General features: G+C 52.9%; 1 protein-coding gene across 1 annotated transcript; it reads left to right on the plus strand.

The window, feature by feature from the left end:
- Positions 1 to 8,405: 8,405 nt before the first annotated feature.
- On the plus strand, positions 8,406 to 14,444 carry EIF2B2 (eukaryotic translation initiation factor 2B subunit beta; the record flags this gene model as incomplete). Its single annotated transcript, XM_082284132.1, has 8 exons — positions 8,406 to 8,607; positions 9,242 to 9,362; positions 9,905 to 10,053; positions 10,793 to 10,956; positions 11,241 to 11,336; positions 12,225 to 12,362; positions 13,016 to 13,082; positions 13,970 to 14,444. 8 exons carry the CDS (start codon positions 8,406 to 8,408, stop codon positions 14,125 to 14,127), a joined length of 1,095 nt encoding a protein of 364 aa, XP_082140258.1. The 3' UTR covers positions 14,128 to 14,444.
- Positions 14,445 to 14,489: the final 45 nt, after the last annotated feature.

The raw sequence follows: 14,489 nt of genomic DNA on the forward strand, positions 1-14,489 counted from the left end.
AAATCCCAGCCCCACCGCGGAGCGGGTGTGCTGCAGTTCATCACTCAGCGGCACAGCACCTACTCAGCAGCTGCCGGGGGCTGCTGTGGCAGTGCTCAGTGCCTGTTCATACTCTTGCTCCTGGCTGGGCAGCAAAGAGCAGGTAACATCCTTAATGTGGTGACTGGAGCATGCCTGTGCTCTCTCTCTGCCACCCTACAGACCCTCCTGGGCCAAGGAGACCCCCTCCCCACTTCCCCAGGGATGGCTGTGAGATGGGGGTGAAGAGAGCATTTCCTCCCATCCCAGAGCACAGGCCGCCCTGAGCAGCAGCTGCTGCCAGCTCACTGGACAGAGAGAATCCTGTTATTGCAAAGACCGTGACCACACAGGGCCTCATGCCTGTCCTTGCAGGAAGGTCCCTTGGGGCCACCTCTCAGACACAAGGCCAGCCTCTGGCACTGGAGCAAAGGGCTCTCCCCCCAGGAGCTGTGTGGCTGGGGAGACAAGCCCTTAATTGCCGAGTGCAGTCCTGTTCCTGGTCTGAAGCTATTTCCTCAGAGGCCTTGGGCAGAGTTTACATTCCTGGGATGAGCATCCACTTTCTAGGCAGCATGGAACAGAGACAGGAGAAGAGAAATAATATTTGGACACCAGTAACCTGTGATCAGCAACATCCTCCTGCATATGGGAGAAACATCAAGCTGGCTGGAGTCACAGTTGCTTGCTTTCCTCTCTGCCATGCTCCTTCCCAGGGGGCCAAATCTCCCCTTCCCCAGCTGCCAGGATAGGGCTGGAGGTCGATGCTATAAATGCAGCAGCATATCCCTCGCACCGCCTCCCACTCAGCTCTGGGGAGCAGAGTTATGCACTTCGGGAACAAGGGACAGAGGAAGCTCAAGAAACCAGCCAGGGACATAAGGCAAATAGAGACATTTCCTTAAAGAGCAGATGCCTTCCCTGCAGGGAGCCCCATGCAGTGGCTGCTGACTGAGAGCATCACCTCGAATGTGCCACTGCCTGCCTGTGCCACCTCCCTGCCCTGCTCACAGAGCTGGGGAAGGAGGCAGGTGGGGAAATATGTGTCCTTGCTGCAGGTGAGCCCTGGCAGCCAGGTGGGGAAGGCCAGCCTTGGCTCCCAGCTGCAAGCATGCCGTGGCACAGCCCTACCTAGGAACAGGGTCACCTCCATGTGTCCTACACCTTCTGGGTGGGGGGCAAGAGCAGGACCCCTGGCTGCCCATGAGCGCTGAAGGAGCCCAGAACAAGCAGCTGCTCTTTGCTGCAAACCCCCACCCTTCTCATTGCAGGCAAGGTTCCTCTAAGTCATCTTTTTAATGAAACAGCCCAATTTCAGCATCAGAGTTCTCTCACAGGAATCTTATCCCCTGCAAAATCTCACCTTTGACATCTCCCATGTAAAGAGACAGTAATCTCCCAGTAAAGAACCCAACAAAAACTTGTCCCTGCATCATTCTTAAGCCGACTGTAGCCAGGGCCTCCTGTGTCACCCCCGAAGCCCTCAGAGAACACCTCTGAAATCCTCAGGGCATTATTTCTGTTCTGCTGCTATTTAGGACACAGAAGTCAGTCTCATCAAAGCTATAGGCTTCTACCAAGGGAAGGGTCAAACTGTGCCTGGCACCATCACCCTCTTGTGTTCGACCCCTGTAGGCAAGAACCCCGTCAGCAGCTCCCTATGTCCTGCACTATGATGGGACTCCCGAGGTCAAAGCAGCATGAGGATGTGAGGCACTGGGCTCCTCACACCTGCCCATCATCTCAGAGCCCCCGTCTCACCCTCGCTGTTTCATTTGATTGCTTTCCCTGGTCCTGTGATCACTTCTAAGAGAGTCTCCTAAGCTCCACTATCAGTGAGCCAGTCCACGGCTAGCACTGAGATAAACCAAGTCAATCATCTGCAGTTTGTGTCTCCACAGTGAGAGTAAGGACGGGAATGGTCTGGCTGGGGCTTCCCCAGCTCCAGCCTCTTGGCACAGGGAACCCAGGCCTCTTTCTCAGGAGAGCGCTGCCAACTTCTGAGAAATGCAGGGCTCTCCAGTGCCCTTGCTGGCAGAGCAGAGCTGCACCAGAAACCCCTGAATGGTCAGTGCTGCTCCTCAAGGAAACAGCTTGCAAACAACTTGCCTGGGCACCTGGGCCCTGAAGGACTCCTTACAGCTGTGCTGCAACAGCTCCAACTCTGAGATGCCCTCAGCAGTACATCCCTTGTCCATGATGGTGAGCAGTGGCGGCGTCAGTGCCTCTCCCAGCCCAGGTGCGCAGGGGGATGTGTTTACTGAGGGGGAGGCTGACAATAGGGGGAAATGGGCCGGGCCGTGCAGCCCGATGGTGGTGGCTCACAGCCCCGGCCACCACTGCAGGCGGAAGCGTCCGGCCTTAGTCAGCCCCGGCCGCACGTGGCAGGAACTCTGGTGTTTGTTTTGGTTCCTGAGGAGGGGAGCTCAGCCTCCCTGAGGACCCACAACCAAAACTGCAAGCACGTGACAGTCTAGCCCCGTGCCTGGGGACATCAGGGTTTGGTCCCCATGGGTCACGAGCACTGGGGCCTGGCCTAGGTCAGACATGAGTTTTGGAGGGGCATGGGATGAGCACCAGGACTGCCTGAGAGTGCTCCAGGCAGAGGACCCAGGCAAGCCTGGGTACTGCTTTCAGACGTAAATCCCCCATGGGGGCAGGGACGATGCTACCAAGAAGGACGTCCCTGAGACTGCCAGACCTAAGCCCTGGGAAGCCATGGCCCTCATCCAGCCAATGCTCCAGGAGCAGATCAGCATTAGCAGACTAGTGTCACTCAGCTTAGTGCTCAATGGCCTGTGACTGGGCAGCCCCACACTGCAGGGACTGGTCAGGCCACAGGTGTTTGCAGAAAAGCACAGCCCTGGAGCAGGGTGAGGCACTGGAGAGCCACACCACAGCCCCAAGCATACGTGGGTGCCTACAGGTAAGCGTTCTGTCGGCAGCCCCAACAGCAAGCACAGTTACCGTGCCAAAACAACAGCCCCATGTATGTGACGTGCCGAGAAACCAGAGCAGGAAGCAGGGACATAGTAACCACAGCACAGCTCACCCTGCTCCAGCCAAGTTCCTCTCCTGAAGCCCTGAGTAGCAGCTGCATTTTCAAGTCCCAGAAAGCCTGCAGGAATTTCTCTCCAGCAGCAGTAAAGTGCTGCGCATGGGAAAAACAAGGCTGAGGCCAGCACAGACTGGTGCAGCAGTGTGCATGACCTTCTGCCACCGGCAGAGATGGAGCACCCTGGGCCCACACTGGCTGGAGGCACAGGGTATGGCAACCGTGGGAGGGGTGAGACTCTCCCAGCAGGAGCAGAGCAGCCCTCTCCTCAGGAAAGAGGCAGAGTTACTTTTCCACTAGAGAATCAAGCAAATTCTGCACATTTATCATGTTTCATCTACCCTGGGGAAAGGGCAGTGAGCACTGACCAGAAAAGAGAGGCGCACAAGCACAAACTGGCTGCTGCTCTTCTGCTGCTGCCCCTCACCTCCCAGCTTTCCCAGCCCAGTTGGTCGGTGGGCAGGGGCTGCCAGGCGCTTTTCTCCCCTGCCAAACTGGAACCCGATCCACACCCAGCCCAGAGCTTCTGGCTGCTTATCATGTGGATGCAGTTCTCCTGCTTTTAGTTGTCATAATATTGACACAAAGCAAAATAATAGTGATGGCGAGACTCTGCCTGGCTCTGGCAAGGAGATGGAGTGTAGCAGACTCCACTATTGTGTGGGACAGGGCAGCAGCCACGGCTGCTTCCAAGCTCTGCTCCTCAGCATCACTCCTGCTGATAAGGGGGATGTGGGATGCGGGCGGAGGGGGACCTAAGCTCCACAGCACACTCTCCCTGCTGAGGAGAGTGAACGTGTGTATCGGCAGGGCTTCATCCCAGAGGCTTTCCCAGAATGTGGGTGGAGGAGTGGCTCATCTCTCCCTTTCCCTGAAACCTGGCAGCCGCTGAATAGCTGCCATCACCCGCAGCAGACAATGAGCAAAGCAAGCCCGGGGCCAGCTGCAGCGCCGGGAGCGCGTGAGCAGAGGAACTGCAGGGAGCTGGCTGGTGACCAGGAAGCAGCCCAGACTGCTGGTGTCACGGACCCCTTGGTGACCACAAAGCGTCCGGGCCGCACTTTGTCTCACTCCAAGGGCCTGGCTTCCTGCAGCCACACCAGGTTTGCTCCGGGGCTTCTCTGAAGCCAGCCCGGAGGGATGAGCCCCCAGCAGCACCTCCTCTGTGGCCCAGCCAGCCTGCCATGCACCCTCGAAGTGGTGGCAGGGTCACAGCCAACACCTGCATGGTGCCACTGAGCTTTCTGAGCACTTGTGCCTTTAGTGTCACCGAAAAAAGCCAATGCCTTTTCAGGGTATGAAGGTCCAGGACACTAATAACAGTGCTAAGGACAACAGCTCCCACCCAGCTCTGTATCGTGTTCCCTCATCCCCTGCTAGAACTTGTTTTTGCACATGACATGCAGTGACTTCCCACACTTCCCTCACCTCTTCCTGACCAGCCTGGCCTTTGAACCAGCTGCCTCCAGCTGCCTGGATCACAAGGGGAGACCTGGGCAACTGCCATAGATGAATGAGCCGACGAGTGAAGCTCCACATCCAGGGCAGGCATTCAGACATCAGATTCCCATGCCTCTCCCAGGGGCTGGAAAGAGCAAGAGGCAGCCCAGCCTACAAGTCCTAGAAAAGCCATGCTTCCCAGCCTTGGTCTCTATTTTTAAGGCCCCTAAAAGGAGTGGGGCACAAATTACAAACTTTCTGGCAGGAGAGATGGTCCCTGGGCCAGATTCAGAACCGCCTACTCATTTTCTGTAGGGATTGTGGACTCCTTTGGTACGGCAAGGGTCTGGCTATGGGCTTGGCCTGCCTGTGTGTGCTGTGCTGACGTGAGGATGAGACAGCAGCCATTTTCCAGGCAGAGACAAGCGCACGTACACACAGCTGGCCAGGCCAGGAGCTGCACCAACTCCTTTGCTAACCTGAGGTACTGAATCCATCCTGTTATTCCCCTTAGCAAGCCCTGCCTGTTTCCCCTGGGCCACCCAGGCAGTTATGGCAGCCAGGCTTTCCTGAGGATCACCAGTTCAGGAGACAGTTGTTACCAGAGTCATCAGCAAAGACCAGCAGAAAACGTGCCCTGGTACCTGCAGTGTCAGACACGAATTTCAAGCATGCCAAAACTGCCGATGACTCAGACAACATGTGCGTGCGCCTGCAAAGCCACAGAGCACAGCTTTCCAGCTATTCATGTACCTGCATTTGATCACCAGCTGTTTGGTCTTTTTGTTTTCTTTCCCTGGGAGCTTGAGTTTTAAACATGAATTCCACACTCAGTTCAGCTCATCATTTCTATCCCCTTCACTTACTAAGTGACCTTCTTTCTCCCCTGTAGCAAACAGAAAACACTGGTTTGGGCTCCCTTCAGCAGATTCATTCCTGCCTCTAAATCTGAGACTGCAAGAGCTTTGGTCTTGTTTTTGTCTCAGGCCTTTGAGCATGGGTTTTCCAAAGAGCAGTCATGTCACATCAAAGATACATTACCACATCTGTCCCTTTAGACCATGCTTTGTGTTCCCCCCACACCCATGCACTATGACCTCCTTAACTCAGTCACTTGTGCTCAGCAAGTGGCTTAGGCACCCAGCAGTAATGCTGCTTCTTCCCATGTCTCCCACGCAGTCTTCACAGTCCATGCCATGCTGACAGCCTGCCCTGCTGCTCCTGCAGGGCCATGGTTCAGCTGGCTCTCCTCTGCTGGATCCTTTTCTTTGCCTGTGCTGAGCATGAGCAGCTCACTTCACTTACCCGACTCTTGCAGATAAGTCCAATGACTAGAGTTCAGCAAACTGATTCCCCTCCCTGGCATTTTATCCAGCGCACTTATCCGCTGAGAGTTTCTAATCCAAACAGCCTCCCAGCACACGATGTTCCAGTGCTCCCAGGCTCTACCCAGCCTCTGTCCTGCCTCGTCCTCCCTCACATGACCACTTGGGGGATGACATTGAGCCCCCAGGGATGCAGAATTCCCTGGGCGGAGGGAAGCAGTGTCTCCAGCAGTCAGCCCTGATGGTACAGAACAGGATGCCATCCTGGCTAGACCGGCAGCTCTCCAAGGATGAGACAGTTTTCATCTCCTCTGCAGGCCCGTAAACCGTACTGCCATGCTCGGCTGGCCAGCTCATTCCCTGCTCAGCTCTTTTGTCCACATCACCAGCACTGTCTGCAGTTGTGTCAGCCTCCTTGCTTGCTTATGCACCAGCTGGGAAGCTGCAGCCACCAACTCTGCCCCAGGGTACACCCGGGGTACACCCGGGAAAGGAAGGAGGGTGGACTGGGCAGGAGACAATTGCCTGTGCCTGTGGCAACAGAGGAGGGTCCTGCTCCATAACACCCAGCAGCTGTGGACCACCAGGTGAGACTCCGTCCAGCTACTCAGGGATGCACCTCCCCACCCGCCATCGCTTCTGCCGAAGTGCCACAGCCTGCAAGGCAGTGGGATTTTAGCAGAGTACCCCAAAGCACCAACATGCATCTTTCCTTCCCCACTTGCGCTACACTGCCTGTGCTGCCTTTGCTGCCACTCCTCCTCCTCAATCCCTCCTTTTCAGTCCTGCTGGGCACTCCTTGTCTAACTCACTGGGTCCTGACAGCAGCTGCTGGCTAGTGACAGTTAGATGTCTCGTAACCATGGTCCCTCTCAGCAGCCTGGGTTTGCCTTGCAGCTCTCCAGAGAGCCACAGGTTTTGGCTCAGCTCAGCTACACAGAGCTAACAGCTCCCGAAATCCCCATTCAGAGGCTTTCATTCATGAAACACAAGGCAGCAGACCAAGAGCAGGACTCTGTCCCTCAAGGGACGCCAGACTGCCAGCCGCCTAAACTAGCTGTGGCAGCAGTGCCCAGCAGAAAGTGCTGTAGGGAAAAGGACAGAAACAGCACAAATGGGAAAAGCTCTGCAGCCTGGCAAAGCTCTGGGAAAAAACTGTCCTGCAGTAGTTACTGGGACCAAAGTAGGGAATGTAAACAGCCCAGCATCCACAAGGAGGTCATAACCTCAGAGCCTGGTTTCCCTTCCTCTTCTCCATCCTGTCTAATCTCCAAAAGCTGCTCTGTTTACTAGCAAGATAAGTAAACAAACAAAGGAATGTTCCAACGCAATGATTTTTATTTTTCTGGCCAATCCACATGTCCTGGTCCCTGGGTGCATGTGTGGGAGCTGTTTCTGCACACCAAGGCAGCTGGCACACAGCACTGCATGGGCAGCAGCAGGCAGCCGATGGGCACAGGCAGCGTCAACAGCCCTGCCTGCAAGTGGCTGTGCAGAGGGGCAAAGGGGGAATGGGGTTTCCCTGCACAAATGCAGGCCTCGCTCCAGGGAGACTCCGATTTATGCATTGTGGAAAAAAACACACACCTAAATCCGAGGAGAAGGAGGAGACAAGGCAGCAGAGAACCAGGACATGCCCAGTTGGCACAGTGGGGCCCAGCACAGTGGAGCCAATAGCTGGGCAAACCCTGTCACCCTCTACTGACTTCCTCCAGGGGCAAAGGATGGGACAAGCTCATCATGGAGCAAAACTCTGAATTCCATTCAGGGCTGCAGCACCCCACAGGCACATACAGCCAAATCCAAATGCTTTGCCTTTTGCCAGGCACTGGAGGGATACAGTGAGCTTCCTTCCCCAGGCTGCTGGGCTCTGTGGCTTCCAGGCACACAGGGACACTTGAGGAAGCAGGAGGAAGAGAGAGGTATGGAAGGACGCTCAGTCCCCTGCAGGCTTTGGGTGACAAATCACCTGCATTAAGTTCTCAGAGCACACCAGCTGTTGGTATCTTGCTGGGGACCCAACAGACCCTGGACAGGAGCTGGCTGCAGGGCAAGTCCTAAGGTAACCAGATGAATGCAAAGAAGATGCCATGAACATCCAAGGCCCTACAGGCCTCTGCATGAAGCAGCCACGGAAAGCTCCCAGCATAAACCTGTTTGCTTTGATTTCCTAATCTGAAACAACAGGACACAGAGCAGAGCGATACAGTAAAGCAGTACAGCAATGACAATTATTCCATGGCTCCTGCCTGTTCCCTGGATACGTTGCTCCAGGAACTAGACACAAAGGAGCTACATTCCTGCCTTATCCAGGGCCGGTTCTGGCTCTGCCAGCAAGAACAATTGGACTGCCAGGAACTGCGCCTTTCCCAACCCATTTGCTTTGGCTCTCTACACGCAACGCACCGCCCGGTCCAAAGTAAACCCGCCCGCGCGCGCTCTCCCGGGGGCTCCGGGGCACCGCCCGTCCCCCGGGATACGGGAGCGGCTCCCGCCCACCCGCCGGACGCACCTCTCATTGGCTGAGCGGCCGCCGGGGGGCGGGCAGAGTTCGGCAGTCTGCACCAATGGGACGGCGGGGCGGCGGAAGCGGAAGTTCCGCTGCCATGCCGGGCGCCGCGGAACGCGGCTCGGAGCTCTCCGAGCAGATCGAGGCCTTCGCGGCGCGGCTGCGGCGCGGCGGGGAGCGGCCGCGCTCCGAGGACACGGCGCGGCAGACACTGTCGCTGCTGCGGAAGATCGTCGGGCACGGGCGATGGAGCCGGGCCGGTGAGGGCCGGGCGGCGGCGGGCGGACGCAGCGCTTTCCCCGGGCGGGTGCGGCTCCCCCAGCGCCGGGCGCGAGGCGGCGGCGGGAGCCGCGGGAGGGCAGTTGCGCCCCAGTCGCGGCTGTCGGGTGCGGAGGGATCCGCAAGGCCGGGGCGGGCCCGATGCGGCGCCGCTGGCGCTGTGGCCCGCGGGAGCTGGGGCCTCGCTAGCAGCGACCAGCGGATTCCCAGTGCTTGTCCTGCCGCGGCGGAGCCCTTCCCAGCCTGCTGTGGTCACGGGCGGCATTACCTGAGGAGCTGCCCTGTTCCAGCCTTGCTCTTCCCTCAGCGGCGTCAGTCCGAGCACGGACCTTTCCAGCAGCACGTGGTTTCCTCTTTCAAAGGAAAGACCAAATGCACTGATGAGGTCTTCCCTAAGTCTATGTTATGACCAAGCGTTTCCGACTGCAAAACCCACCAGTGGAACGGGCTGCTTTGTGAGGGGCTCTCTGCTCGCCCCCTCCTGTTGTTTCTTGGTGCTGTGGTCCTTGTGCTGGAGCAGCTGCTGGCCCTGGAATGTTGAGGGGGGGTGCACTGTTTTGATGCACACATGGGCTTGCTCTGGGCAGCAATAACCAAGGCCCTCCCCTCTTTCAGGGGAGCTCATGGATCTGATCCGGACAGAGGGCCACAGGATGACAGCAGCTCAGCCGTCGGAGACAACAGTGGGCAATATGGTGCGAAGAGTATTGAAGGTCATTCGTGAGGAATATGGCAGGTAAAGTGCCCCTCTTGCTCCTTGTATCTCTCTGAAAGCCCAGAACCTCGCTTCTAAGTTGCTTTCGTGAAACCCCTTTAGTTTCCATCACCCCCTTTTCCCACCTCTCCTAGAGAGGGATTCAGGGAGTTTAACATCAAAGGAAACCCTGTTGTTTTCGCCGTGGGTGATGACATTGTCTCTTTAGAAACCACTTGGTGAAGGTGTTGTGGGTGCATGAGAACAGTGCTCTGTCCTTGGGCTGTTTTCTCTCTCTCTACCCAGGGAGTCCATCCTACTGGAGCAGTAGCGGCAAGCCTGCTCCTTGTCTGCGGACATCAATGTTTGCACGTGACTTAAGAAGGCACTTTTTGGCAGAGATTTGGGTGCTTTTCTGCTGAGACAGCTAGGGAAGCTCTTTGGTGTGGCATGGTGTGCCTCCTGTGTGTGGCTTTCCTTCCTGTCTCTTCACATCCAGGTGTGGCACACTGTGGGGACGGTGCTCAGCCTGGCTGTCACCCTGTGCTCTTTCCTGAGGCTGAAGAGGCCACTTCTCTCCACAGGCTTCATGGGCGCAGTGAGGAAAGTGACCAGCAAGAATCCCTGCACAAACTCCTGACTTCTGGAGGACTGAGCGAAGATTTCAGAACCCCTTACCCCTCCCTCAGAGCTAATGTTATTGAAGCTATTAATGAGATGCTAATTGAGCTAGGTATGGATGGGTCTGAATTGCTGCTGAGTGAAGATTCTTATGGGATGGGACTGATAATTCCTTCTTCTCTAGGTGAAAAGGAAACAATAAGGATCTGGGAGGCTTAATCTGAAGGAACTAAGGGACTGAAGTCCTGCTGCTCCCAGGACTTAAATTGAAGTCCTCTTTGGCTTACAGGGAGATGGGTAGATTGTGGAAGGAGTGATATGGGGGACTGTTGGCCTGTGCTCTTGGTCTTCTGGGAAGTCTTGAGTCCTCTGAAGAAGAGTGTAAAAAATATGCCAAGGTTGGACCATAATCTCTGTGCACATATAACCTGACCCTTGTCACAAAGAACCGTGATACAATTTTCTTTTTCTGTGATACTTGTGACAAATCAGGTATCCAACGCACCTTCTGAGGCCCAAGTTGCCCCTCTATTGAACTACAAAACTGCTGAAGTTTTGTGGGCCTGGTGGTTATCTGGAATAGTGCTGACACAATCCACTCCCCTCACAATGAAGTTTTCAGTACAGCTATTTCTGTATATAGGGGAGGGTATAGCTAGGGAGCATGGGGCATTCAAGGGCCAGCTTCTTGGTCCCACTACACTGGCAAAAAGAATGGGGAGAAAAGCTGCTCCTGCTCTACCAGTGCTCATAACATTGCTTTAGTGAAAAATTATCTTCTTGGAGGACAGTCCTAGCAGCACAAATGTTGCTTTTGCTGGCTGCTTTTACACTCATGTCTTCCGTTACAGAGGGTACCACTGACAACATCGCTATGCAGGCACTGGAGCACATTCACTCCAATGAGGTGATCATGACCATTGGCTACTCACGCACTGTTGAGGCCTTCCTGAAGGAAGCTGCTCGCAAGCGGAAGTTCCAGGTCATTGTGGCAGAGTGTGCGCCGTTCTGCCAGGTGAGGCCTAGGCTGGCTGTCTTCTCCCGGTACCATGTTGTCCTGCACATTCTTACTGAAATCTTCTGACTGGAATCAAGATGAACATTATGGAAATACCTCTGCAGTTAAGAGACAGGAGACAGCTCATTATCCTACCCCAGTATCCCTGAGATGAAGGGCTGTGTTCGGGTTTTGTCGCTTGGTATTTTTGCAGTTCAGACAAGAATTGAGTGCTGATACCTCTGCAATTGCACTGTAGGAGCTATGTCACAGGGCACCAATTGGATTCTCCCTCTTTTTAGGGTCATGAAATGGCTGTCCGACTGTCTAAAGAGAATATTGAAACTACTGTCATGAGTGATGCAGCTATTTTTGCTGTCATGTCTCGAGTCAACAAGGTAAGGAGGGCTCCACTGGAGGAGGGAGTTCATGGCTGGTTCGGTGCTTAGGCCTCTCAAATCAGCTGCAAGTCTCAGCAGTGATGGATGTGTTTCTTCACTGAAGACTCAAAACTGTAATAGTCCCTGTTCACTGCTGGGGTGGAGATTTAGTGTGGAACTCCAAGTCAGTATGATGACGGATTGCATGGCAATAGGTTTTTCTGGCTTAGTGGCTACAGTTGCCAGACAGCCTCAAAGGATTAACCTCAGCTTTCAAAGGACATGGAACAAAAAGCAGTGTTTCCAAAGGGAAGAAACATCCCTTTGCCTGAAACAGAAGATGACTGTTGAAGGGAATCACCAAGGTCTGCCTTTTTAAACAGACCTGTTCTGTACTATAGAGATGAAAACTGCAAACTTTGGCACCCCAAAGTGGGGGGGAAAAAAAAAGTACTTGTAACATATTAAAATCCAGCCACATCAGTTCTTATCTATATATTTTAAGTTGCTTGACATTATTCTTATTTTACTGCAAGGGAATTTTTGCAGTGAGCAGTCAAGTTACTTGTACAAAGCTTACTTTGTAGGTCTGTAGAACAACAGGAACCACAGCCCAGTTTCTTCTTGGTGTTCCCTGCAATAGAGCATACATTTGTCTTCTGAAATTCTCTGTGCTGGCCTCTCTGTGCTGGAGTCATGCTCTTGTTAGAGAGGAACGTCTCAGTGCAGAGCCAGTGCCAGATGAAACAGATCAGGCATTCAGCTGTCCTATAACTTCAGCCTTTGGCTGGCTGGCTGTACTGACACAGTCCTCCTCCAGCTCATCTGTCAGGGTCCGAGCCAGGAAGTGTTCCTTCCCCAGTTTGCTGTGGAACATGCTATCCAATTCTGATTTGCCCTTTTAAGGTCATCATTGGTACAAAGACAATCCTGGCCAATGGCGCCCTGATTGCTGTGAGTGGGACTCACACTCTGGCGCTGGCAGCTAAGCACCACTCCACTCCACTCATCGTGTGTGCCCCCATGTTCAAGCTTTCACCACAGGTAAGTACAGCAGCTCTTCAGGACTGTACCTGCAGGGGCTTTTACTTGTGGGAGCTTAGGGTGGAGAGCACCATCTGTCACAAGGCAAGGTTGGTCAATGAGCCATCTCCCCCATCTAGTGCTGTTACTTCAGATAGGAGATCCTCACCCAAATCTGGCACACCTCAGGATCTTGTTGAAGCACCGTCCTCTGCCACATGTGCAAAGCACTACATTGGGTGTAAGGATGTAGACCACTGCCTAGACTGATGAGACTGGCATTGCTATACTTATTTTTCCTCAACCATGACAGATACCAATTTGTACCATTAGTGTTGAAAGGCAGAGAATGTAGACTAAGACACTCAAAACTCTTTCTTACACTCAGTACTTTTTCAGTATTTTCAGATGAAGTTGCAGACTGAGGAAGTCACTTCTCCAGTTCCCTAGGCTTTGGCAAGGGCAGCCATGCACAGAAGGCTCTAAAAGCTTTGAGGAAAACCTTTCATCTATAAATGTTAGAGAGGTTCTAGACATGGGCACTATGTAATTGTAAACAGAGGTAATATCACCTGGCAAGTCATCTTCCTCTGCATTAGTTGACAGGATCTGTTTACACCAGGATAATCAGGTAAGGGTTTTTTCCTGATCTTCCTGTACTCTTTCTCATTTAGTTCCCTAATGAAGAAGATTCATTCCACAAGTTTGTGTCACCACAGGAAGTGCTGCCATTCACAGAAGGTACTGGTTATTCTTTATACATCTGGTCAAGCTGGTTCAGACTACAATTTTTTTTTTTTTAATAACTCACATAAAAAAATTAAACATCAGGCTATGTTATAACCCAAGACACAAAATCCTTTTTTACTGTCTTTGGCAGAAAAGAGTGCTGTGAACCATCCAGTTTTATAACTGTATACTATGTAAAGTACAGAAAAAGAATTTCTTTTGAACACTGTCTTTGCAGTTTTGCTTCTGCTCTGAAACAATCAGTGTTTTATTACAGGATGGTGATAATGATGCCAGGTGGGGTAGCAGCTTCCTGGGGGGCCGGACAGATGCCCAACACCAAGGGCAGCTTCCCTTCTTTCCTACAACTTCTTGAAACTTTGTTACATGATACAGCCATTGAAACAACAGTATCTCTGCCATGGGCTTCCTACACAAGCACCATCTTTAGAAAGGCATCAGCGCCCAAGCCCATTTTTAGTTAGCAGTCTCTTTCAAAGGCCCATTTCTATGTGACGAAGACTTTTGAAATGAAGATAGCAGGCTTGGCACCAGTTTTTAGATTGGCCTTCGGAGCATTTCTTTAAATAACTTTGGCAGTATGAGGATTCTTGTATTATATATTGGTAGGGTTTTTGGCAATTAGTCAGTCTACATCAGAGGGAGTCTGGGGTTTCTACCAGAAAAAATGACCAGAAATAGAGTTTTGCCATTCATTCAAGATTGCTGTATACCTGTAATTCAATGACATCAGTGAAGAAGTTGTATTCAGGATGTTCAAGTACTGACTTCAGGGTGGCATGTGCATAGCCAGTTTGTTTAGGGACGCAGGAAGTTGTGCAGAAGGCTAAATGTACTTTGAGTTGCTTTGACTGATATTGCTGCTATTCACTTTACAGGGGAGATCCTGGCAAAGATCAGTGTTCACTGCCCAGTGTTTGACTACGTCCCTCCAGAGCTCATTACTCTCTTCATTTCTAACATTGGGGGTAATGCACCTTCCTACATCTACCGCCTCATGAGCGAGCTCTACCATCCAGATGACTATGAACTCTAATACTGTGAAGCACATCGCTATTGAGACTCTTCCCATCTTTCTCTTTAGAAAGATACAACAGCTAATCAAAGTCTATGTTGCAAAGACAGGTTGCTGTGGGGAGCCAGTGGGGAATTTGCTCAGCAATGTCTTTCCTAACCAAAAGCAAAAGAAGGCACAGCCCTTGTACAGGTTTTTATCTCTGTGCTGTGTCAGAAAGCATGTGGAGCTGCTAACCCACTTTGAAATAGCAAGGCATATATATGTAACTCTGGGGCAGCTAAGCTGTTACTTCAAAGTACGCTGCAATAAAGGCTGTTTACAGTGATCTCACTGTTAAGCACATTTTCCCTATGCAGTTGTTTTGTTTCTTTAACTAGCAG

The sequence above is a fragment of the Coloeus monedula genome, assembly GCF_965178545.1.
Source record: "Coloeus monedula genome assembly, chromosome: 6".
NCBI classification, from domain to species: Eukaryota; Metazoa; Chordata; class Aves; order Passeriformes; family Corvidae; genus Coloeus; species Coloeus monedula.